The sequence below is a fragment of the Lolium perenne genome, chromosome 5 (genome assembly GCF_019359855.2).
Source record: "Lolium perenne isolate Kyuss_39 chromosome 5, Kyuss_2.0, whole genome shotgun sequence".
NCBI lineage: Eukaryota > Viridiplantae > Streptophyta > Magnoliopsida > Poales > Poaceae > Lolium > Lolium perenne.
Genome location: NC_067248.2, coordinates 159,299,321 through 159,325,642, shown reverse-complemented (window position 1 = coordinate 159,325,642; position 26,322 = coordinate 159,299,321). Strand labels below are relative to the sequence as shown.

Sequence of the window (26,322 nt, the reverse complement as noted above, 5' to 3'; positions counted from 1 at the left end):
TTCAACCTCGTCTCTGACAAGTACTCTTTACTCGTACCGTGGTATGTGGTCTCTTATGAACCATTCATATGCTTGCAAGCTAATTAGACGACATTCCACCGAGAGGGCCCGGAGTATATCTATCCGTCATCGGGATGGACAAATTCCACTATTGATCCATATGCCTCAACTCATACTTTCCGGATACCTAATCTCACCTTTATAACCACCCATTTACGCAGTGGCGTTTGATGTAATCAAAGTACCCTTCCGGCATAAGTGATTTACATGATCTCATGGTCGAAAGGACTAGGTAACTATGTATCAAAAGCTTATAGCAAATGAACTTAATGACGTGATCTTATGCTACGCTTAATTGGGTGTGTCCATTACATCATTCACATAATGACATAACCTTGTTATTAATAACATCCAATGTTCATGATCACGAAACTATGATCATCTATTAATCAACAAGCTAGTTATACAAGAGACTTACTAGGGACTCATTGTTGTTTACATAACACACATGTATCAATGTTTCGGTTAATACAATTATAGCATGGTATATAAAAATTTATCATAAACACAAAAATATATAATAACCAATTTATTATTACCTCTTGGGCATATCTCCAACAGGAGAGGCCGCCTTTCGGCCATGGAGTACACTGACGAAATCATCGGCGTGAGAAACCTCCTCAGAGAAGCCGAATCTCTCCCCTTTGTAGATCCAGGCGCCAGCTGTTGCAGCAACTCGAGCTCCACCCTTCCTCGCCTCCATGGCGAGTGAAAAGAGGAGATCTTGCAACAGGATTGCGGTTCCCGAAGCCACCAAGGACGCAAATCTTGGCCTTATTTGATTGCATGGACACTCACCTCGCTCGTCACCACATCTAGCTCCCACCATGGAAGCACCGCGATCATAGAAAGAAGAAGAACCCACACCAGATCTGGCCGGACAGATCTGTATTTCCTCCCCCGCATGACGCCAAGCTATGACATAGAGCCAACTCCTAGCACTATGGCTACACATAGTATGTGTAGTTACTCCGACGCATCTCCTCCGCCATCTCCGGCCGGCAAGGCCACCAAGGAGTGCTTAAGATTTGCCAGGCTTTTCTCGGTGGACTCTCAACGATGTTGGAATGAGAGCGAGCAGGGGAGAGGAAAAGTTTGTACGCGCTAACGGATTGGGAATTTGGGATTGGATACTTCATATATAGATTCACACCCTACCATTTTCCTCCGTCTAAGGAAAAGATTTCTTTTAAGATGTACCACCATATGACTACTCAAGACTGAATGACGCAAGTTTCAAGATTGATAAATACCACATACATCTCATTACTGAGAGTACCAATTAACAATTCTCTTTTGAAACAAATGGCGCACTTTACTGATAAAAAACCAGCAAATTGTACATTACATCAATCAATTGTGTGAATGCTTCAATCAAGTCAAGGCGGTCGGATTCATCCAAGATTTTTCAGTAACTACAGCATCGATGAGATTAGTCATCATCAATTCATCATCAACATTGTACCAAGCAGGCACCGACATACATGTCAATGAGAAAAGATGGCCATGATTATTATACGTGCGAAGGCCAATAGCGCGTCAGACCGAGTAAAACATGGGAAATCACACGTAGGCGAGCTGGAAGTGCCTCGTGCAGTCGTGCGTGTGAGTGTGATGCATATAGACACGAAATAATCAAATAAACACAGTTAGGAACTGAGTCTGCGAAATCGCGTCTCTAGCTACCGGGTCGTTGAGGTGTTAATTTAAGCTTCTAATAAGTCCCGCATTGCTTCTCACGACCTCAACAGCTAGTGTAGGTCAGTGCTTGCCATCCGAACACAGCTCGTCGCCTCGTCAGCTAACTTGGACGCAGACACACGAACATAATCAGTACGTTGACAAAACAACACGTAATGGACCATCTCAAAGTCCGCACGTATTGTCGAGTTCAGATTACTAGCAACCTGGCTTTGCGCTGTAGTGCAAGCCTCCTGTACTAACAGTTTCGTCAGCTGCGCTTAGACTAGTTACAATGTAAAGTATTTTTTTTTTTACGGAACCTTGTCAGAGGGCGGGAAGCTCCCCCATTGCATTATAGGAAGAGGGAAAGTGGTCCAGTTAATAAGGGAAACCGGACCCAAAGATCATACATGCACGGTTAATCAAGGGAAAACCGGCGAAGACCGCGCACCTCACACCCCACTACAATCAAGGCACATCATCTGATCCAGATACAAGAGTCCCTAGGCCCAAGACCATCGGACACAACTTGTACCCAACCAACCTGAAACTGCAACCTCTAGAGCACACAAGCAACAAGATGGGTGCTCGTGAAGAACCGCGCGACCACGACTAATCATTGACCTCTACCAACTCTTCGAAAGACTCTGCTAGCCTATGCTCAGCACGCTTGGCAGTCGGAATGCTGCAATCCTTATTCTTCTTTTCAAGGCATCCACTACGCCTTCTGGCACAAGCGGAGCCCCCATCAAGTTGCACAAGGATCGGTGCATCGAGCAACAAAAGCGGCTCAGAGCAGCAGAAACTGCTCAAGTACCCATCCAGCAAGGTGGACGAAGACGGCCCGGTGGCACGCCATTGCCACCAAGCGGTGCGGGCCTCTCCATGCCATCACCCAAAGGACTAGAACCAACAACATTGGCTTGCTTCTCCACGTCTTGGATCACCATCTGGGGCAGGACACCATCCAAACCAGGGGGAGCAACCGAGGTCTGCACATCCATCTCAGATGAACAGCCAGCCACAACATCCGCATATGTCTCCTCACCAACTGTCGTGCTGAAAGGCCCAGTGTTCTCATGCCCGCCCGACGAGGAATTGGCGAGGACAAGGCTGCCACCAATCGCTTCCATAAGATCCCAAATTCTTGAGACCTGATCAGTTCACCCATGCACAGCAGCAACCAAATCGCGAAGAGGTTTGAACACCTCCTCCAAACGAGCAGCGAACATCGCATGATACTAGTTTATAAAATCACTCCTACAATATATGGTATCATAAGGTAGTAGTCTCGCGAATCCCTTTAAGTTGAGTTGCATTGAGTTTAATCCGAGCCAATTAAAGTAGATCGAAGGAAGTATTATAGTTTCATCACATTTTGTAGAATTTAAATTTAAATTTATGTACGTGATGTATTCGCTATTAAATTTTCTAGTTTTACGTGGTATGATACGGTATCTACCTGTGATACTATTCCACCTCTCTACTCATTAATTGTTGTGTGACTTGTGTCACATGAGATTTTTGCCAGCATAATGTATTATACTCCCTCTGTCCTAAAATAGAATGCCTATAATATTTGGATAAAGTCAAACTATATAGAAAAAGTATCAACATCCGTAATCCTAAATTAATATTTTTAAAACCATCATGAAATATATTTTGATATTATGTGCATTTGAAATTTTAGATGTTGATATTTTTTTGTACATAGTTGCATCCTAATTTGGTAAGGAGGAAGTTTTTTTTTGTACATAGTATGATAGTACTACTTTCACTGTTGCTAGTTTTATCATTACTTTTTTTTTTGAGAAACTATCATACTTAATTGATTGACAATCATTGCTTGTGGGCTTACTCTTTTTCTTTGCGTGCCAGACCTGATGGCGATTTGCTGGGTATGGACGGATCAGGGTTGGATTTTTGTTTCTGATAAAATAAAAATGCTCTAAATGACCATGAAAATCTGCATCCACAGGATACAACCTTGAAAGATTCAAATGTTCCATGCACACACAATCTGAATAGGTATTCGCAAAACACTGAAATAAAAATCATGTTGTTTCACCAATGAAGAAATTTGTCTAAGATAATAGAAGACCGATGCAAAGACTGAACTATCATCCTGCAGGCTGGAGTGGAAGAAATCTAGTTACTAACTCCCTTTGTTCACTAGTCCAATATAGAACTTCACTAAAATATTTTATACTATTAGCGAACAGAGAAAGTATTATTTCTAGAGAGTAAATAAAATTGCCAAGCATAAGCCCCGCGAACCAGAAGCCACATTGAGAAGTGCTTAATTAATCGTTTCATCATCGCGACGAAAAGCACATTGTTTGCTCACATGTCAGCTAAGCCTCCCAAGATTGTCCCCTGGTAGTAGCTGAACCTTGAGGATGACTGAATATTGTTCTTCTTTGGAACTTGGAAGACAAAGGCAGGCAGGAGCAAAGCAAATTGAACGGGGATGCCTTCTTGTGGCAAAGGTGCAAGATCAGGAATCAGGTTCTCGCTTCACATCCACCTTGCCTTTCCTTGTACAGAGTACCAAAATCAGAAAAACACGGGAGCGCCTTTCTCCTCTTCCGGATTCAGCAGATCGTAATGGCTAGTTAAGTACTGAACTGACATCAATGTTTTGGATTATCAAACAAGAATTGAGCTAATAAACCTTTCATCATCATCAAAATTAGTAAGGATTACATTTGTACAGCGAGTACCGAATACCGCTCTGAAAGAGAGAAAAAAAAAGGCGCGGACGACGCGGTCCACCACGCGCGTACTCCGCCGCGCCCATCACCCGGAAAGCACGCCCCCGGCAGCGGCGAGGAGCCCGTAGGACGCGTCCCGCCGCACGGCCGCGCCGGCGACGCTGGTCCCGGCGGCCTCGTGCCGGCGCTTCTCGCGGCCGACGGCGCCGCCTTCCACACCGGCGTCGTCGTCCTCCTCCCCGGTCGGCATCTCGGCGCGGCACAACGGGCAGGTGCTCCGGATCCCGAGCCAGGGCGCGATGCATCCGGCGTGGTACCAGTGCGCGCAGGGGAGGCGCACGACGGCGTCGGCGACGGCGATCTCGTCCGTGCAGACCGCGCAGACGGTGCCGGCCACGCCCGGCGGCGCGCGCACGGCCGGCGGGGGCTTCCGCGCCGGCGCCGGCGTTTCCGCGGTGGTCCGGGGGTGGTCGACCGGGAAGGACTCGTCGTCGACGTGGTCGACGACGAGCGGGTTCCGGCCGAGGATGGAGGAGAGCAGGTACCGCGCGGTGATCCAGTCGTCGTCCATGTCCAAGAACGTACCTTTGCTGGTGCTGGGGGATCTGAGAGGCAGGGGGAGAGGAAGAGAAGGGAGAAGGTTTGGGGATGAGCCCTGGTGGGGATTAAATAGGCTTCTTCCTCTGCTACTAGTACTGAAGTTTGTCGCTTTCTCTCTTCAGATGTCGTAGCCAGAGAGTAATTAACGATTCTGTTAGGCGTACGCCGCGTTTATACGTATATCCTTTTATCTTATCCTGGTTTAGGCTCACGTGGTGGAACGGATAACATCATGGCACACTCATTGCTGACGTGACGATCAAAGCGACTCGTGCTACTACAAGAGTTTGTGAATTTCCAACCTCAATAGATAGAGAAAATCCCTAGCTTGATTCAGGGTACGATTGACTTGAAGTGTTGCAGGGTCTGAACTCTGATGTGGTGTATGTATCCCTAGACAAGAGTCAAGAAGGCGAGCAAACGTGGAGGCCGAAACGCAGATCAGAAGAATTGGTGGTAGTAGACGATCGTTGACAGTGCAGTGAGTAGGAGTCGTGCGGGGGGAGATAAGGAGGGGACGCGTAATAGTCGGACCAGATAATGAGATAAGCCAGGCGTTACGTCTTCTCCTTGGGCTCTCTCGGTGAGTGACGATGCACAATGCGTCCATGCGTGCGTGCCGTGGAGGAGCTAGCTACTATCCGGCTCAATTCTATGGGCGTCGAGGTTGATGGGCGCACGCAGAGTCCAGACCGGAGCGAGGACAACTCTGCGAGCGCATGGAGCCGTGGCCAGCAGAGTCCAGACCAACTTGTTGAGGAACCGATAACTTCGGTGCTTTCCGTATCACTGACGTGTACATTTATCTTGGCCACCGTGGATAAGTGAACAAAAACTTTTCTGTAATTCAGCTCAAGTTGCGGAGGTTTTATCCAGTTCTGAATCCCAGCTCTTTTATTTTGGGTACCCAAAGCGTCCATCGAAATTTTTAATCATATCGTAAATATGGAAAATATCTAGCAGAGTGCAGCTTGTGTGAGTGCCAAGCCATATAGGACGAACCCTATGGTTTTACCTTCATACTTATGAACATGGTATTCAAACATTTTATCGTGGTGGACCTACTCTTAGAATACAAACTTTATATTTGCAGCCTTGTTTGGCTTACGCACTGGTTGAAGTTGTCGAGTTCTTGCTTTACCTGAATTCTACCTTTTCATTGGGTACGCATTTGTTTCTGGTGTTTACCACCAACAATGGTCTCGAAGATTTTTTCCGTTCCATCTTTGCCGAATATTTCTCCGAATTTTCTATCCTTCGGGTGCGCGAACAGCGCTTTCGATGAGAGTAGTTGTTGAGGCTATGTTTGGGTACTTCGAGCATAGACTCAAAAGGACTTTATGACCCACTCTATAACATCCACGTTAGCACTGGACTAACCGTGACAACCCAAGCAACTGTGAGCCAACTGTTTAGCCCACATGATAGAATCAGCCAGATCTGTAAAATAAACGGATCAAATTCAATGTTACAATCCAATTTCATCTTGGTAATACTGGTCCAAAACCCACTTGGTCTCCAAGACGGGCCGCAAGAGCCTCCACTAGCAGGGACCAGTGACAAATTTTCATATCTTCGGTGACAAATATTTTTGTCACCTTTCCATATTCGTTGACAAAAAAATTACCGTCGCATCTGATTTTCTATGAGGGGGCTTTGGTGACGATCCTCGTGACCGTCAATTTTTGTCACGGGCATATTTTCGGTAACGAAAGGGTCATGTCACCAAATATCATTTATGTTGTAGTGACGTCTCGTGGAGGCCATGAAACCTATCTGATCATGGCCATGGCAAACAAGAGCTCGAACAAGAGAAACCCAACGAGTTTAGACGAGAAGGATTCAGAAATTGTAACCGTTGCCCGGGGCATCCTTCTTTCAGGCGCAGTCGTACGGATCATCCGCCATGGTCGTTGTCGCAGAAGGTCCAATGTGAGATGCAACAAAGGGGAACCGATGAGTATGGCAGCACGGATGAAGTGGCGTGAACGACGTGCGAGTACAAGGCAACCGACCATGTACAAAACATTAATTACAATTAGTTGGGGTGTTTTTCTCGAATCCAAGTCTACGTTTTTTTCGATAAAAGGAATATATTAATATCGAGAGATACCAATTACACGCAACCTCTGCAACAACACACCACCCTAATGGCACTACGGATGCACACAGCTAAAAAAAAGGAAAAGAAAACTAAGAAACAAAAGTCCCACTACAGTATCTCGGGCCTAACAACAGCAATACATCCACCACCATGACAACAGCTGAATTGCAGACTCTCCAAAAAACGACGCCTCCAAGAAGGGAACAGTGCTCCAACACCGTCGCCGCTCGATCAAAGATCTTAGGTTTTCACCCTGAAGATAGTCCCCACTCTCAAAACAATACCTCAAGCAAGGTCACTGCCAGGCACAACCAGTTAAGACCAGATCTTGGGTTTTCACCCTGAAAGGTAGGAATCTGTGCTTCACATGTGTTGTCGCTCCCACTTTCATACCGCTATTGTGAAGCCCGGACACTAAGCAAGCCCCTCAACAGCGCGGAGACTTGAACCTCCCTTAGCTAGTCCTCCCTTCCGGTCTTCATGAAATTCTCTTCTTTCGACTTTCATCATGGATCCATAGTCACTTGATGTCAACACAGAAAAAGAGCTTCGCGCCGCTCCCTCCAGAACCAAACGGTCGGAATAAACACATGGGTGCGCACGATCGAATACCTCTGATCCAGCAAACTCCAGGCAAAGACTGTTATATTCACCGGCGGAGCCTTCCGAAACTCAACCATCCGGCCAGATCACAAGTCCAGGCCTCCGGTAGGTCCTCCTCTTCACGCAAGAGAGGCTCTAGGACCGCCGCCTTTATTCAGGTCGGACCCCCACGTCGGCGACCATCCCGGGCTGGGCAACCCAACCTTACACGTGCGACGAAATCCTGCGATATCTCTTCGATCCGAGTGGGTTTTGCAAAATAAAAAATCCAACGTGGCACCATTCGAACTCTTTTGTACGAATGTGCAAACGCTTGACAAGTTGCTGTACCACCCGGCCTCCATTTTCAAGTTTGTGTACTAATTTGCTACTAACGTCCAAGTTATATCCCAGATTTTTTTTTTGAGAACTATATATCCCAGGTGTTCATACCTCAAATAACAAAGAGTGCGACGCGCGGCCGGGTCCGAGTGGACGTGCAACCTGGAAAACCTTCCATGCAGTAGAGCCTCGTGGGCCGTAAAAGTCCATTATGCCCAAACAAACAACGGGTCCGATTTTGGAATACAATAATCCTAGACTTACGGACACTTTTGCCTACGGAAACTATACGGGATTATTTGGAGTTATTTGATTGGCTGTGTTTTTAATCCTTGCTGAAAAACCAGACCACGTTCCTGCCATGCAGTGTTATTGTGTGAGTCCGTAAAGAAATTTCTGTAGTAATTTATGTAGAATCGCCGCGTTGCCCATACATGTGGCATTACATGTACAATGGTCTTATCTTAGTCTTATCTTAGAAATGCCACATAAAATAATTGCTGAGTTGGAGGAAAGAGAAACAAAAAAAGATCTTTGCCTTCTCTTGGCTAAGAGATCATCTCTTAGCACAATATGTCTCACCATATTTTTAGGAATGCACGAGACTAAAGATAAGACTAAAAAATAACCCATTGTATACCATGTTTTGTTGTCATATCAAAAGGCATAAAATAAGATTGTCTTATCAACCATTGTACATGCCCTTACTGTTTGGAATATGAGTTGGCAATTTGGTTTGTCGCCGCCCGCTCAGAATCCCTTGCATTTGTTGCGTTCCCTTCCAAAGAAGCACCAACACGCGTAAGAGCATGTCTAACAGGCCCCGTATTTTTTCGCCCCTTAAAACGCGAGTAGAGGGCCCTGTATTCACTTTTCGCTAGCCGAAAACTCGGACGAGCTAGCAGACCCCGTATCCCACCCCGTAAAACAGAATATTCTGTTTTACGGGGTGGGATACGGGGTCTGCTAGCTCGTCCGAGTTTTCAACCCCTTAAAACAGGGTTTTTTGACAAATTGCATATTAGAACCAACACACCATTCACATAAAATAAATGTTTTACATCACACAATAATCGTCATAATTATTACAATAATGTTTTTCGGAAATGTCAACAAATGTTCTAATGGAAGAATTAAACAAATAACAAATGTTTCACACATACAACAAATAGGAAATGAATGTTTCACACATACAACAATGGGAAATAAATGTAATAAATCATTGGCCATGCAACTGCCAATGGTGATCAATCAAATCTTGGGTGAGCTGGTGATGAGTCTCGGCATTTTCAATGCCTCGATGAGCTGCAAGAAAAGCTTCAAGCCGATCAGGGTTCCTCTCGGGCTGCACTCGGGTGCCAACATTGTCATAGAAACATGGCAAGTTTAAACCTCTTTCATCTTCAATGATCATGTTGTGAAGAATCACACAACATGTCATGACATCAACAAGAGTTTCCTTGTCCCAAAACCTAGCAGGACCCCGGACAATTGCAAACCTTGCTTGCAAGACACCAAAAGCTCTCTCAATATCCTTGCGGCATGCCTCTTGATTTCTGGTGAAGCAAGCTTCCTTTCTTGTCAAAGGTCTGTCCTTTTTCTCTTTTATGGACTTGACAAGGGTTGCATAGTTAGGGTAAATACCATCTGTGAGATAGTACCCCATGGTGTACTCATTGTTCATAACTTTATAGTTACAAGGTGGAGCATCACCCTTAACTAGTCTTGCAAACAAAGGGGATCTATTCAAGATGTTGATGTCGTTGAGTGTCCCCGGCAATCCAAAAAAAGCATGCCAAATCCATAAGTCTTGAGAGGCCACAGCTTCAAGAACAATGGTAGCATCACGGCTTTTGCCACAATATATTCCATGCCATGCTTTTGGACAATTTTTCCATGTCCAATGCATGCAATCCAAACTACCAAGCATCCCCGGCCACCCCCTCTTTTCATTGATCTCCATGAGCCTTTTTGTATCATCCTCATTTGGAGCTCGGAGATACTTCTCTCCATACAACTTGATCACCATCTTGGCAAACATACGCACGCAATCCGTGGTTGTTTGCACACCAATGCGAAGGTACTCATCAGTATAATCTGCTGGTATACCGTATGCAATAACCCTCATGGCGGCAGAATTTTTTTGGTATGGGCTAAATCCCATGACTTGGGCAGCATTTCTTCTTTGCTTGAAATAATCGCAATTTGCCTCGCAATCTTTGACGATTCTCTCGAACAAAGACCTACGCATTCGGTACCGTCTACGGAAGAGGCGGGGAGGATAGGTTGATACGTCTCCGACGTATCGATAATTTCTTATGTTCCATGCCACATTATTGATGTTATCTACATGTTTTATGCACACTTTATGTCATATTCGTGCATTTTCTGGAACTAACCTATTAACAAGATGCCGAAGTGCCGATTCTTTGTTTTCTGCTGTTTTTGGTTTCAGAAATCCTAGTAAGGAAATATTCTCGGAATTGGACGAAATCAAAGCCCAGGGGCCTATTTTCTCACGAAGCTTCCAGAAGTCCGAAGGAGAGACGAAGAGGGGCCACGGAGGGGCCACACCATAGGGCGGCGCGGCCCCCCCCTTGGCCGCGCCGGCCTGTAGTGTAGGGCCCCCGTGCCGCCTCTTGACCTGCCCTTCCGCCTATAAAAAGTCTCCGTGACGAAACCCCCGATCTGAGAACCACGATACGGAAAACCTTCCAGAGACGCCGCCGCCGCCGATCCCATCTCGGGGGATCCAGGAGATCGCCTCCGGCACCCTGCCGGAGAGGGGAATCATCTCCCGGAGGACTCTACGCCGCCATGGTCGCCTCCGGTGTGATGTGTGAGTAGTCTACCCCTGGACTATGGGTCCATAGCAGTAGCTAGATGGTTGTCTTCTCCCCATTGTGCTATCATTGTCGGATCTTGTGAGCTGCCTAACATGATCAAGATCATCTATCTGTAATTCTATATGTTGCGTTTGTTGGGATCCGATGAATAGAGAACACTTGTTATGTTGATTATCAAAGTTATGCTTATGTGTTGTTTATGATCTTGCATGCTCTCCGTTACTAGTAGATGCTCTGGCCAAGTAGATGCTTGTAACTCCAAGAGGGAGTACTTATGCTCGATAGTGGGTTCATGCCTGCATTGACACAGGGACGATGTGAGAAAGTTCTAAGGTTGTGTTGTGCGTTGCCACTAGGGATAAAACATTGATGCTATGTCTAAGGATGTAGTTGTTGATTACATTACGCACCATACTTAATGCAATTGTCTGTTGTTTGCAACTTAATACTGGAGGGGGTTCGGATGATAACCTGAAGGTGGACTTTTTAGGCATAGATGCAGTTGGATGGCGGTCTATGTACTTTGTCGTAATGCCCAATTAAATCTCACTATACTCATCATGATATGTATGTGCATGGTCACGCTCTCTTTATTTGTCAATTGCCCAACTGTAATTTGTTCACCCAACATGTTGTTTGTCTTATGGGAGAGACACCTCTAGTGAACTGTGGACCCCGGTCCAATTCTCTTTACTGAAATACAATCTACTGCAATACTTGTTCTACTATTTTCTGCAAACAATCATCTTCCACACAATACGGTTAATCCTTTGTTACAGCAAGCCGGTGAGATTGACAACCTCACTGTTTCGTTGGGGCAAAGTACTTTGGTTGTGTTGTGCAGGTTCCACGTTGGCGCCGGAATCCCTGGTGTTGCGCCGCACTACATCCCGCCGCCATCAACCTTCAACGTGCTTCTTGGCTCCTCCTGGTTCGATAAACCTTGGTTTCTTTCTGAGGGAAAACTTGCTGTTGTGCGCATCATACCTTCCTCTTGGGGTTGCCCAACGAACGTGTGAAATACACGCCATCAAGCTCTTTTTCTGGTGCCGCTGCCGGGGAGATCAAGACACGCTGCAAGGGGAGTCTCCACTTCTCAATCTCTTTACTTTGTTTTTGTCTTGCTTAGTTTTATTTACTACTTTGTTTGCTGCACTAAATCAAAATACAAAAAAATTAGTTGCTAGTTTTACTTTATTTGCTATCTTGTTTGCTATATCAAAAACACAAAAAAAATTAGTTTACTTGCATTTACTTTATTCATCATGTTTCCTTTTAATTTTACCACAAAAAACATACCGGTAGGACGTGGGTCTATAGTTGGGAGAAATAATATAGAAGAATTTTTCAATCATGTTAGTACTATTGAAAATTTTGAAGATAGACACTTGGTAGACCTTGCGCCTACTTATGAAATTGCTGCTGCGCATTTAGTTACTTTGTTGGAAACTAAATTTGTTAATCTTAATCCTATAATCCAACACATGTTTTTCACACTTGGTGATATGGAAGAGGGGGAAAAGAAAGATTTTGTATTAGAAACCCTTCTTAGAGAATTTGGTGGTCTAGCAAGAGAAGCTAGAAAGGTGTTTGCTAAATTTAATATGCTTGGTTCTCCTACTAATTTTGTTAGTCTCCTTGAAAGGATGGATATGGATAGAATAAGATACACTAATAATATTGATGATGGAGGGGAGATCAAAGCACCAATACCATGTAAGCTCTTAGCTATGAATGATGCATTAGAAAATAACTATGCTTGACTAGTTCCTGAAAATTTGTTTGATGAGAGTAGCACACCTAAGACTAATGAAAAGGGAGATGCTGAAACTTATGTATCCAATATACTATGCCTAGTTGAGAAAACTCCACACCCCGCTGAGAATGCATCACCCTTCGATAATACTTGATACACACTTTCTGCGCCTAGCTGAAAGGCGTTAAAGAAAAGCGCTTATGGGAGACAACCCATGTTTTTACCTACAGTACTTTGTTTTTATTTTGTGTCTTGGAAGTTGTTTACTACTGTAGCAACCTCTCCTTATCTTAGTTTTGTGTTTTGTTGTGCCAAGTTAAGCCGTTGATAGAAAAGTAAGTACTAGATTTGGATTACTGTACAGTTCCAGATTTCTTTGCTGTCACGAATCTGGGTCCACCTCCCTGTAGGTAGCTCAGAAAATTAAGCCAATTTACATGCGTGATCCTCAGATATGTACGCAACTTTCATTCAATTTGAGCATTTTTATTTGAGCAAGTCTGGTGCCATTTTAAAATTCGTCAATACGAACTGTTCTGTTTTGACAGATTCTGCCTTTTATTTCGCATTGCCTCTTTCGCTATGTTGGATGAATTTCTTTGATCCATTAATGTCCAGTAGCATTATGCAATGTCCAGAAGTGTTAAGAATGATTGTGTCACCTCTGAATATGTCAATTTATATTATGCACTAACCCTCTAATGAGTTGTTTCGAGTTTGGTGTGGAGGAAGTTTTCAAAGATCAAGAGAGGAGTATGATGCAACATGATCAAGGAGAGTGAAAGCTCTAAGCTTGGGAATGCCCCGGTGGTTCACCCCTGCATATATCAAGAAGACTCAAGCGTCTAAGCTTGGGGATGCCCAAGGCATCCCCTTCTTCATCGACAACATTATCAGGTTCCTCCACTGAAACTATATTTTTATTCCATCACATCTTATGTGCTTTTTCTTGGAGCGTCAGTTTGTTTTTGTTTTTTTTTTGTTTGAATAAAATGGATCCTAGCATTCACTTAATGGGAGAGAGACACGCTCCGCTGTAGCATATGGACAAGTATGTCCTTAGTTTCTACTCATAGTATTCATGGCGAAGTTTCTCCTTCGTTAAATTGTTATATGGTTGGAATTGGAAAATGATACATGTAGTAATTGCTATAAATGTTTTGGGTAATGTGATACTTGGCAATTGTTGTGCTCATGATTAAGCTCTTGCATCATATGCTTTGCACCCATTAATGAAGAAATACATAGAGCATGCTAAAATTTGGTTTGCATATTTGGTTTCTCTAAGGTCTAGATAATTTCTAGTATTGAGTTTGAACAACAAGGAAGACGGTGTAGAGTCTTATAATGTTTTCAATATGTATTTTATGTGAGTTTTGCTGCACCGGTTCATCCTTGTGTTTGTTTCAAATAAGCCTTGCTAGCCTAAACCTTGTATCGAGAGGGAATACTTCTCATGCATCCAAAATACTTGAGCCAACCATTATGCCATTTGTGTCCACCATACCTACCTATACTACATGGTATTTTCCCGCCATTCCAAAGTAAATTGCTTGAGTGCTACCTTTAAAATTCCATCATTCACCTTTGCAATATATAGCTCATGGGACAAATAGCTTAAAAACTATTGTGGTATTGAATATGTAATTATGCACTTTATCTCTTATTAAGTTGCTTGTTGTGCGATAACCATGTTCACTGGGGACGCCATCAACTTTTCATTGTTGAATTTCATGTGAGTTGCTATGCATGTTCGTCTTGTCTGAAGCAAGAGAGATCTACCACCATATGGTTAAGCATGCATATGTTAGAGAAGAACATCGGGCCGCTAACTAAAGCCAAGCTCCATGGTGGAAGTTTCAGTTTTGGACAACAATCCTCAAATCTCAAATGAGAAAATTATTAATTGTTGGTATATGCTTATGCATAAAAGAGGAGTCCATTATCTGTTGTCTATGTTGTCCCGGTATGGATGTCTAAGTTGAAGAATAATCAATAGCGAGAAATCCAATGCGAGCTTTCTCCTTAGACCTTTGTACAGGCGGCATAGAGGTACCCCTTTGTGACACTTGGTAAAAACAATGCATTGTGATGATCCGGTAGTCCAAGCTAATTAGGACAAGGTGCGGGCACTATTAGTACGCTATGCATGAGGCTTGCAACTTATAAGATATAATTTACATGATGCATATGCTTTATTACTACCGTTGACAAAATTGTTTCATGTTTTCAAAATCAAAGCTCTAGCACAAATATAGCAATCGATGCTTTTCCTCTATGGAGGACTATTCTTTTACTTTCAATGTTGAGTCAGTTCACCTATCTCTCTCCACCTCAAGAAGCAAACACTTGTGTGAACTGTGCATTGATTTCTACATATTTGCTTATTGCACTTATTATATTACTCTATGTTGACAATATCCATGAGATATACATGTTACAAGTTGAAAGCAACCGCTGAAACTTAATCTTCTTTTGTGTTGCTTCAATATCTCTACTTTGAATTATTGCTTTATGAGTTAACTCTTATGCAAGACTTATTGATGCTTGTCTTGAAGTGCTATTCATGAAAAGTCTTTGCTATATGATTCACTTGTTTACTCATGTCATATACATTGTTTTGATCGCTGCATTCACTACATATGCTTTACAAATAGTATGATCAAGATTATGATGGCATGTCACTCCGTAAATTATCCGTGTTATCGTTTTACCTTTCGGGACGAGCAGAACTAAGCTTGGGGATGCTGATACGTCTCCGACGTATCGATAATTTCTTATGTTCCATGCCACATTATTGATGTTATCTACATGTTTTATGCACACTTTATGTCATATTCGTGCATTTTCTGGAACTAACCTATTAACAAGATGCCGAAGTGCCGATTCTTTGTTTCTGCTGTTTTTGGTTTCAGAAATCCTAGTAAGGAAATATTCTCGGAATTGGACGAAATCAAAGCCCCAGGGCCTATTTTCTCACGAAGCTTCCGAAGTCCGAAGGAGAGACGAAGAGGGGCCACGGAGGGGCCACACCATAGGGCGGCGCGGCCCCCCTTGGCCGCGCCGGCACTGTAGTGTGGGGCCCCCGTGCCGCCTCTTGACCTGCCCTTCCGCCTATAAAAAGTCTCCGTGACGAAACCCCCGATCTGAGAACCACGATACGGAAAACCTTCCGGAGACGCCGCCGCCGCCGATCCCATCTCGGGGGATCCAGAGATCGCCTCCGGCACCCTGCCGAGAGGGGAATCATCTCCCGGAGGACTCTACGCCGCCATGGTCGCCTCCGGTGTGATGTGTGAGTAGTCTACCCCTGGACTATGGGTCCATAGCAGTAGCTAGATGGTTGTCTTCTCCCCATTGTGCTATCATTGTCGGATCTTGTGAGCTGCCTAACATGATCAAGATCATCTATCTGTAATTCTATATGTTGCGTTTGTTGGGATCCGATGAATAGAGAACACTTGTTATGTTGATTATCAAAGTTATGCTTATGTGTTGTTTATGATCTTGCATGCTCTCCGTTACTAGTAGATGCTCTGGCCAAGTAGATGCTTGTAACTCCAAGAGGGAGTACTTATGCTCGATAGTGGGTTCATGCCTGCATTGACACAGGACGGTGACAGAAAGTTCTAAGGTTGTGTTGTCTTGTTGCCACTAGGGATAAAACATTGATGCTATGTCTAAGGATGTAGTTGTTGATTACATTACGCACCATACTTAATGCAATTGTCTGTTGTTTGCAACTTAATACTGGAGGGGGTTCGGATGATAACCTGAAGGTGGACTTTTTAGGCATAGATGCAGTTGGATGGCGGTCTATGTACTTTGTCGTAATGCCCAATTAAATCTCACTATACTCATCATGATATGTATGTGCATGGTCATGCTCTCTTTATTTGTCAATTGCCCAACTGTAATTTGTTCACCCAACATGCTGTTTGTCTTATGGGAGAGACACCTCTAGTGAACTGTGGACCCCGGTCCAATTCTCTTTACTGAAATACAATCTACTGCAATACTTGTTCTACTGTTTTCTGCAAACAATCATCTTCCACACAATACGGTTAATCCTTTGTTACAGCAAGCCGGTGAGATTGACAACCTCACTGTTTCGTTGGGGCAAAGTACTTTGGTTGTGTTGTGCAGGTTTCACGTTGGCGCCGGAATCCCTGGTGTTGCGCCGCACTACATCCCGCCGCCATCAACCTTCAACGTGCTTCTTGGCTCCTCCTGGTTCGATAAACCTTGGTTTCATTCTGAGGGAAAACTTGCTGCTGTGCGCATCATACCTTCCTCTTGGGGTTGCCCAACGAACGTGTGAAATACACGCCATCATAGGTCGGTACCTCGGCGAAATAATCTTGCATCAGTTGTTTGTGGCCGAGCGCGCGGTTCCGCGGAATGCACATACGCCCCATCACGGATCCTTTCCGCTGATCCAGCAGCTTCATACGGTCCTCCGTTTGCTTCAAGCCGAACAGGAGCAGCATCATCTCCGTCTCGTCGTCGTTGAGCAACTCGTCGATATCCGAATCGTCGGAATCCGACGACGACCAATCGGTCGACGTCGCGTCCAAATCCGCCATGTGCACATCCTCCGAAGCCATCTACCACGGTGTACCATACATCAGCCCCAAATCCGACCAATTTCCCGGCGGCAACGAAGAAGAACGCGGCGGAATACTCACCGGCGACAAACGGCGGAGAAGACCACGGCGGGAGGGCGGGCGGCGCGCGCGGAGGGACGCGGAACTTCGGCGGGGGTGCGGCGGAGGTGCGGCGGGCGTCGACGAACCTCGACGCGGCTCGGCGGACGGCGGAGGGGCGCGGATCTGACGGATTGCGGCGGCGGCGCGCGGGTGGCGGCGGCGGCGCGCGGTGGAAAACGGGTGGGGGGAACTGAAATGTCCGCGCGCTTTCGGAATTGGGATACTGGTTTCGCCCACTATACCCGCTCCCACCCCGCACAAGTAGGGGGCGACGACCCGCTCCGTACTCGAAAACAGCAAAAAACGATACGGGAGCCGTTTTTACGGGGCGTGCTAGACGGCCGGGTAGAGCCGAAACCCTCAAATCGGCGGTTATTATACGGGTTTGCCCCTTTTAGGGGGTCTGTTAGAGCATGTCTAGTAGAGCCCCTAAACCCCTAAATCTGTAAAAATAAATTTTTACAGTTTTTACGAAAAAATCGCAAAGACTAGAGCCCCTAAAACTGTAAAACTGTAAAAAAATTTCCCAGGTCGGACCTGGGAATCCCTTCTTGGCCTGTAGAAACGAGGGTTGGGCAATCCAACCCGTCCCCGACCTGTAGTCGTCTCGGACACGCGCGGGAGGGAACATTCAGCTCGTTCCCCTCTTCCTCCCTCGTCCTCCCCGATCCCGCCCGCCGCCCTCCCGGCCCGCCGCGCCCCGCCTCGCCGCGCCCGCCTCCTCCGCCCGCCTCCGCCGCGTCCCGGCCTCCTCCGCTCCGCCGCGTCCCGGCCTCCTCCGCTCGGCCCTCCTCCGCCTGCCCCGCCGCGCCCCGCCCTCCTCCCGCCCCGCCCTCCTCCCGCTCGACCCTCCTCCCGCTCGGCCCTCCTGCCGCCCCACCCTCCTCCCGCCCCCGACCTCCTCCCGCTCGGCCCTCCTGCCGCCTCCCGCCGCCACCGCGTCCCGGCCTCCTCCGCCTGCCGCCGCGTCCCGGCCTCCTCCGCCTGCCCCGCCGCGCCCCGGCCTCCTCCGCATCGGCTCCTAGCCGCCGCCGCCCCGGTCAAGGTATGTTCTTTTGTTTTTCTTTTGTTTCATTTTGTAGCACTAATTGACGGTTGATTTTTTTGCAGATGGAGATGAACAACGACGTTGTCACGGACTCGATGTCGGATTCGTCGGATTGGTCGACATCCGACGATTCCGACATTGATCTAGTCGAGCACCAGTGGCAGTTGGATGGGCAGCGCCGTGGCGCATGATTTACCTTTGTTCTATTTGATTCGAACAATTATTGTTGTATGGTCCAACATTGTTGTAACAATTTGAATGATTATTGTTTTATGTGCTCAAATGTACTATTTGGTGTTGTAATAATAACTAGAATGATTATTGTTTTATGTGAAATGTGATGATATTTGTGATATGTGAAATGATGATATGTGATGAAAACTGTGATATGGCATATGACCGTTTTAGAGGTTGGGGTTGAGCCAAAGACTAGAACCCTCAAACTGCATTCTTTAGGGGTTTAGGGGTTCTACTCTTTACCCCTGTTTTTCAACCAAAAATGGCTATTTCCAACCTGTAAAACTGCTATAGAGGTTTGAGGGTTTAGGCTCTACTAGACATGCTCTTAGACCTGCTCTAAGCTTGCGATCTACGCTGGGTCTTTCCGAGTTCGTATCTTACTTGGTCGGCTCGAGCATCCTCCATATCATGGCCGAATGCCCGAATCCCTCTCAACATCGCCTCGCGTTCTTGTTGTAAGACTTGCATTACTCTGCCCTACGCGACCTCGCAACCATGGTAGCACTTCCCGCTCGCGACATGGCTGATGACGACCAGGACCAGCACGCCGCCGGGGCCGAGGGAACGGCCACCATCGCGTCCCGGGTAGCCACCATCTGCGCCATGCTCGACGAGCACGACGCCGCCGAGACACCCATGAGCTCCCGTCAGGTCGAAGAAATTTCCGCCATGATCGACGACGTCGCCGCCGCCGCGGCCTCGGAGTCGGAACGGACGACGACCGGCGACAGCAAGAGGACGAGCAACAAGACGCCGGGGTGCATGCGCAGCACCTGCTGCTACGAGAAGCTGGACAAGATAGGTGAGGGCTCGGCCGCTGTCGTCACCGAGGCTCGACACCTTACGACCGGCCAAACGTCGCCATGAAGTCCATCCACGAATGCTGCCGCTCCGTCTCCGGCGGCGAGCTCCTCCGGGAGGCCTGCCTCATGGCCGCCTGCCTTGGCCACCCCTCCATCGTCGCCCTCCACGGCCTCGCGCGCGCCCCGGGCACGGAAAACGAGTACGACTACTCCCTCGTCATGGAGCACGCCGGGCCTTCCATGGACCGCATCCTGCGGGACCGCATGGGCTGCACCGGCTGGCCGTTCTCGGAGCCCGAAGCGCGCCGCGTCATGGTACAGCTTCTATCCGGCGCGGGGGAGATCCACAAGCATAGCATTGTCCACCGTGACATCAAGCCAGAGAACATCCTCGCCGACGGCGCAGGAAACGTCAAGATCGGCGACTTCGGGTCGGCGATGTCGGTGGCCGGGGGGCAGATCAGCGCCGACGCGTACTACGCCGCCGGAACGACCAAGTACAGCGCGCCGGAGATGCTACTGGAGACGCCGGGCTACGACGCGCGCGTCGACGCGTGGTCGCTCGGCTGCGTGATGGCGGAGCTGCTCACCGGCGAGGTGCTATTCAACGAGAAGTCTGCCTCCGACCAGCTGTGGTTGATCTACGACGTGCTCGGCGTTCCGGGCAAGGAGGCGTGGAAGCCCCACGAGTCGTCGTTCGTGGCCAGCAGGGTGCCGCTGTGGCGTCGCGAGCAGCAGCGTCGGCGTCGGAAAGGGCGGTGGCACAGCAGACGGCTGCGCGAGCTGTTCCCCGAGGAGCTGCTGTCCGAGGACGGCTTCAAGGTCCTCAAAGGGCTCCTCACCTGCAACCCCGGCAGGCGGCTCACGGCCGCCGCCGCGCTCAAACTTCCGTGGTTAGCTGACGAAGACAATGCTCCGGTGAAGAACTGCGCGGCCATGCGAGAATTAGAGTCATGTAAACATGTTTTTGCTTCTTTGCTCGGGATTGTTGGTGTTTGAGGCGCATGTGCCCACATCGACCACCACCTTGTACAACTTGCTATATGTCCTGCAGATGAACAGCGAAACGCAAAGCCTCCTGGGTAGCAAGAGTTGATAGATCTGAATTGTTTGTCGAGCACTCGAGTTGTCCATAGTTTTCTCTGCTGTTGTTTGTAATGTTTGGTTGGATCCATTGGCTTTGCGGACTGTCTTTCCTGGCTGCTTGTCTCCCAGGTTATTCTTGTTGCGCTTTACTAAAAGGAAAATGCTTATGTTCGGCCGACCGATCGCGCTAAAAAATCGGTTGCTTCTCCCATGCGCGTCTTTCCGATTGGGCCCATGCACCGCTCTTTAGCTCCTGCCTTATCACCTGCCTTATCCCCTGGCCGTTCCTCAGCCACATGTTTTCAAGTCTCTCTTCGTCTCTCATCTCTCTGTTCTCAGATCTTTGATCTCTCTTCTCCCGGTGGTTTCGCACATGGCCGCCGCCCCGGCACCTAGGACTTAAACCGGTGTAGACCACCACACGCCATTGTTGCCTTCTCACCTAGGCCGCCTCCCACTACGCCCCATCACGTTTCCATGTCGAAGAGCTTGAAATGTCGTGGTGGAAGGAAGGGGCTTCGCCGGTGGGGATGCTACGAGGCGACACCTCTTCCTCCCGTGGCGAGGCGTCCCCTTCTCCTCCTGCAGCGAGGCTGGTCAAGCTCCTCCCCAAGCGAGGCCGTCCCTGCTTCTCCCCCCCCCCTCCATATTGCGGGGAGGGGAAGGTGCTACCAGCCTATATCCTGCTAATGTTGTTTTATTTAATTAATTTTGGTGAGAAAGTTATTCGTTATTGTTGTAAAGTACTACATCATTTTGTTGTGAAGATTTCTAGCAAGCTAAACTGTGAACGTGTTGGATTTTTGTTGTAAATACCGATTCTCTTTTGTTGTTGTTTTTATGGATGGATATTATTGTAAAAGTATCAGTAATTTGAAAGATTTTTTTAGAAATCAGCTGCAAATAAATTTTCCAGGGGAAATATTTTTAAATGTTGTAATCGTCATTATTTTCTGTGGGAAACGGTTGTGATTATTGTTGTAAATGTCTCTATATTGTGATGCAAACAGATTTTCTCAGACTAGGGAAACGTTGATTTTGTTAATTATTTTTTGTTGTAAATGATGGTGGTTAATGTTGTAAATAACTATATAATATGGTGCAAAGAAAAATTTCAGATTGGGTTAATGTTGTTTTGTTAGTAATTTTTGTTGTAAAAGATGGTGGTTAAATTTGCAAATGACTATTATTTAAAATTTGTAATGCGACATTGATTTTTGTCTACACCTGCGTTGTGGTCGGTTTTTGCTGCAAGGTATGCGAGTTGTTTATTCGGAAGATGCGGGAAGGAGAGCAGAGTGGACAACGCCTTTTCCGGGGAGAGCATGTGGGTGACGTCAGGGGAAAGCGACATTTACTGGCCGGGACCATCCAACGGCCTCAGCTGTGTCATCCAACGGCGCGCGCACGACCGATTTTACCCCCAAATCGGTCGGCCGACGCCTAGCGCTCCCCTTACTAAAAGGTAGATTGGGAATAGTAGCTTGTAAAAATCCTTTAACTTGCATGTTATTCATGTGTTGGCTCTTTTGGTTAGAACATTTGGATAAAATTTATGGTATTTACAGTTGGTTCATACTCTTCACTGTCTGTTTCATGGGAAAGATTGCCTAATCAGGTAAAAACACAGTCGATTTGCAGTACTGAGCGATCATTTAAAATGAGTTACTCATAGTGATGATGATCTGGCTGCAAATATAGCTTGTAAAAATCCTTTAACTTGCATTTATTCATGTGTTAGCTCTTTTGGTTAGAACATTTGGACAAAATTTATGGTATTTACAGTTGGTTCATACACTTCACTGTTTGCTTCCTGGGAAAGATTGCCTAATCAGGTAAAAACACAGTCGATTTGCAGTACTGAGCGATCATTTAAAATGAGTTACTCATAGTGATGATGATTATAATGAAGGCATTGGACATACTGAAGATCTGTTTATTATTTTGACTAATGTTTCCATGTACTTCACAAATAAGAAAGAGTGTTTTCATTAATGGTTGTGCCACCTGCTCGCCATTGGGCAATTTGTCGAGGCCTTCGGTTTTTTATGATGCGCGTTGGTGTGATGTCAGGGTGTTGGCTCTGTTCATTGACCCCCCCTCTTATCGGTGATGTAGGATTAGCGAGCTGTCGTTAGTTTTGGTGGCTTCGGTTTGATCTTTTTAATTTTTCTTGTAAGGTGTTGTGAATAATCTAATAAAAATGTGCATCCATTGGATGCAGAAGCTGGTGTGCTATTTCCCCCATTTCAATTTTTTTTTGCCAATTTATAGCAGTGTATAAGACTATTGTGTTGTGTAAGCACTAAGGACTATCTCCAGCTTTGAATGCAGAAGACTAGCAAGCGTTTTGAGCAGCTGTTTGATTATCTCAATCACTATCAGAGAAGACTAGGGGTAACTTAAGAAGAAATAATAGATTTGGAATTCACCAAGTGACAATATGTCTGATTTGCATGTAAGGTATGTCCGCAAGTATTTCTGGGCACATGCATGTAGTTTGGAGTTTCGACAACCTGAAAAAACATACATTCCAAAAATATGATATGTGAGAATCGGAGCCTAGCCTATCACTTATGTATTGGCCGATATATTTTACTTGGCCTAAAAATGCAAAAATAGCTTCGTAGTAACATTGTTACCTCTGAAATTGTTTACCGTTTGAAAATCTTAAATTATATATGCATTTTCCTGAAAATGAAATAAAGTAGGCCATTCTTTTAGCTTCACATTATTTTTGGGGCTGTTGCCTTCAACGAAAATATATAATTGATAGTGTTTTACTGCCATATGTTTATAGTTTTAACAAAGAGAATGAAATTAGTCATATTTTTTTGGTTTTACTTTTCAAAGGAGAGGATGAAGCACTGGTATACTGATCATCATACTGAAAGTGCATGGAGCCCCCATGTGTGGTTTTGGTAATTGATGACAATCCCTATGGACTAATGTTTGCATTGAGTTATATTTGTAGGAGTTGTTCATAGGCAATGCTTGGACCATATGTTGGCTTCAAGATTGCAATAAGAAGCAAATGAAGAATATCAAGTGTCAAGTATGTCTTGAAGGTGAAGATGAAGTGAGCTATCAAGGTTAACTTCAAGACATCAACAAAATGAAGTGCAAGTTCAAGATGAGCCAACTTGAAGAGATCATATGCTTGAAGGCAATGCTTAAACCGTATGTTGGCTTCAAGATTGCAATAAGAAGCAAATGAAGAAGATCAAGTATCAAGTATGTCTTGAAAATGAAGATGAAGCGAGTTCTCAAGGTTAACTTCAAGACATCAATGAAATATTGTGCAAGTTCAAGATGAGCCATCTCGAAGAGATTCTTTGCTTGACTCTTGTCATCCATATGGTGATCATGGATATGTGAAGATGCGCCGAAGAAGAAGCTCTCCCATGGTGGATTATGGGGGAGCAATCCATATGGTGATCATGGATATGTGAAGATGCGCCGAAGAAGAAGCTCTCCCTTGATGGATTATGGGGGAGCAATCCACAAGACTTCGTCAAACAAGCACAATCAAGAAAGGCGTTCCATCTTGTTGCGGTCAAGATCGTCATCATCGAGCTCAAGTGGAATACGCAAGTATAAGGTTTGCTCTTGATAGGGTTTCTTTCTCACCGGTCTCATAGTGTAGTTGGAGACCGGTTTATAGTTTAGTTGCCGTTCTATCAAGAGGGCTCTCGAGTGAGTAACTCGATCGTATCCTTCGGAGAGCTCAAACCTTTGCATCCTTGCATCATCTTTCTTGGTTGTTATTTGGATCTTATCCATGTGATGTTTTAGAGCTTGTACTTATTCTCATGACAAGCTCTAGTTCATCAAGAATAGTTTTTGCACGGGCAACTTGTTGCATTTTCAAGGTTGGAGGCTTTACGGGTATGTCTTTTTTAGATAGGTCAAACCTTTCGTCATTTGTTTCTATCCTCCCTTGCTGGACTATGATGGTTCCCTGCATGATCTTGTAGAGCTTGTTACTAGCTTCGAAACGAGCCCAAGATCATCAAAATCGGAGTCCGGATGCTCAAGTTATGCTCATTCTCGTTTTAATGTTTCTGCCAGTTTTTTTGGGGGGCGGATAATCCGGTCCGAATGGAAATTCCGGTCAAATATCCGGCCCGAGTCCAGGGGCGATTTTCGGGGGGCGGATAATCCGGCCCGGGGGCGGATTTTCCGGCCTGGGAGGCCCCAAACGGTCATATTTCATTGGGAGGGGGTATATAAGACCCGCTTCTTCCTCCTTGGGCTGGGGGGTTTCACTCTCTCTCTTTCTCCCTCCATTGTTGTCCTTCAAAGCTTGCCCTAGTTCTTGATTCCTCCAATGATTCTTGCATATTCTTGAGGGAAAAGAGAGAGAAGATCTAGATCTACATCTTCACCAATCAAATCCCTCTTTTTGTGAGGGGAACCCACTAGATCTTGATCTTGGAGGATTTTGTGTTCTCCTCTTTGTTCTTCCTCTCTTATTCCCCCAATAGCTTTTGTATCTTTGTTGGAATTTGAGAGAGAAGGATTTGAGCATCTTTGTGGTGTTCTTGCCATTGCATTTGGTGCATAGGTTTGAGTTCTCCACGGTGGTTCGTGGTGGTGAAAGCAAGAAGGTTGTTACTCTTGGGTTCTTGGAACCCTAGACGGATTCTAGGCCTTTGTGGCGGTTTGTTGGGAGCCTCCAATTAAGTTGTGGATGTGTGCCCCAATCTTTGTGTAAGGTCCGGTTTCCGCCTCGAAGGAAATCCCTTAGTGGAACCGTGACCTAGGCCTTTGTGGCGAGGGTCACCAGAGATTTAGGCGAGGCGCCTTCGTGGCGTTCGGTGTGTGTGGTGTGAGTACCGCATCTTGGGGTGAGGCCTTTGTGGCGTTGGTGTGCATTGAGCAACCACATCTCAAGGTGAACCTCTTGTGGTGTTCAGGAGCACTAAGCCACCGCACCTCTCCACCGGAGATTAGCACTCGCAAGAGTGTGAACTTCAGGATAAATCATCGTCTCCCGCGTGTCTCGGTTATCTCTATACCCGAGCTCTTTACTTATGACTTTACCTTGTGATAGCCATCGTGCTTGAAGTTATATATATCTTGCTATCACATACTTGCTTGTATTGCTTAACATAAGTTGTTGGTGCACATAGATGAACCATTGCTTAGAATAAGTTGTTGGTGCACATAGGTGAACCATAGTATATAGGCTTTGGGCTTGACAAAGTAAACGCTAGCTTATTCCGCATTTGTTAAGCCCATCTCGTAAAAGTTTTAAATCGCCTATTCACCTCCCTCTAGGCGACATCCGTGTCCTTTTACATACGATGAGGGCAGATGATATGCCAATTTTTTTAATGGGCGGATGATAAGCCGGTTTGTTGAGCTTAGTTGTGTAGTCATATGGTCCATGCACATCCAGCACCACATTTTGGTTTCTAATAATATATGTTCTGTAATATATGGCCTAGGAAATGGTGTATGCGTGTTCACATCGGGTTGAGGGACAAGAAAGCCATGTTGTGAGAAGGTAAAAATACATATAATTCTTTTATATTTTCTTTTTTGCTGTTTTGTGACAACATTAATAGAATGTATTTCCTGTTGCAACTGTGAGTTTTAGAAAAATGTTAGGTAAACATTTGATGATTTTGAACGACTTGTTTTTTGGCGAAAAAGATTGTCCTTTGTAGTATCGGCCGCGGGGTGTACCAGGTTAGAAAAAGTTTCGATCACTGTGTTTTGTTGATATTTTCTTAAAACTACC

General features: G+C 45.9%; 2 protein-coding genes and 1 long non-coding RNA gene across 4 annotated transcripts; 2 read left to right on the top strand and 1 right to left on the bottom strand.

Annotated features, from left to right (window-relative positions):
• Positions 1-4,403: 4,403 nt before the first annotated feature.
• LOC127300365 (uncharacterized) lies at positions 4,404-5,223 on the bottom strand. Its single transcript, XM_051330470.2, has one exon. It carries the CDS (start codon positions 5,026-5,028, stop codon positions 4,543-4,545), a length of 486 nt encoding a protein of 161 aa, XP_051186430.1. The 5' UTR covers positions 5,029-5,223; the 3' UTR covers positions 4,404-4,542.
• Positions 5,224-19,547: 14,324 nt separating this feature from the next.
• On the top strand, positions 19,548-20,486 carry LOC127304885 (putative cyclin-dependent kinase F-2). The gene has a single exon (XM_071820950.1). It carries the CDS (start codon positions 19,548-19,550, stop codon positions 20,484-20,486), a length of 939 nt encoding a protein of 312 aa, XP_071677051.1.
• Positions 20,487-20,780: 294 nt separating this feature from the next.
• On the top strand, positions 20,781-25,374 carry LOC127300364 (uncharacterized). 2 transcript variants are annotated; one of them, XR_007851127.2, is made up of 3 exons: positions 20,833-22,038; positions 22,896-23,036; positions 23,548-25,374. It is a non-coding gene; the product is annotated as an uncharacterized lncRNA (long non-coding RNA). The 2 variants fall into 2 exon arrangements; XR_007851126.2 differs by having other exon boundaries at positions 20,781-22,038; positions 22,896-25,374.
• The last annotated feature ends 948 nt before the right edge of the window (positions 25,375-26,322 follow it).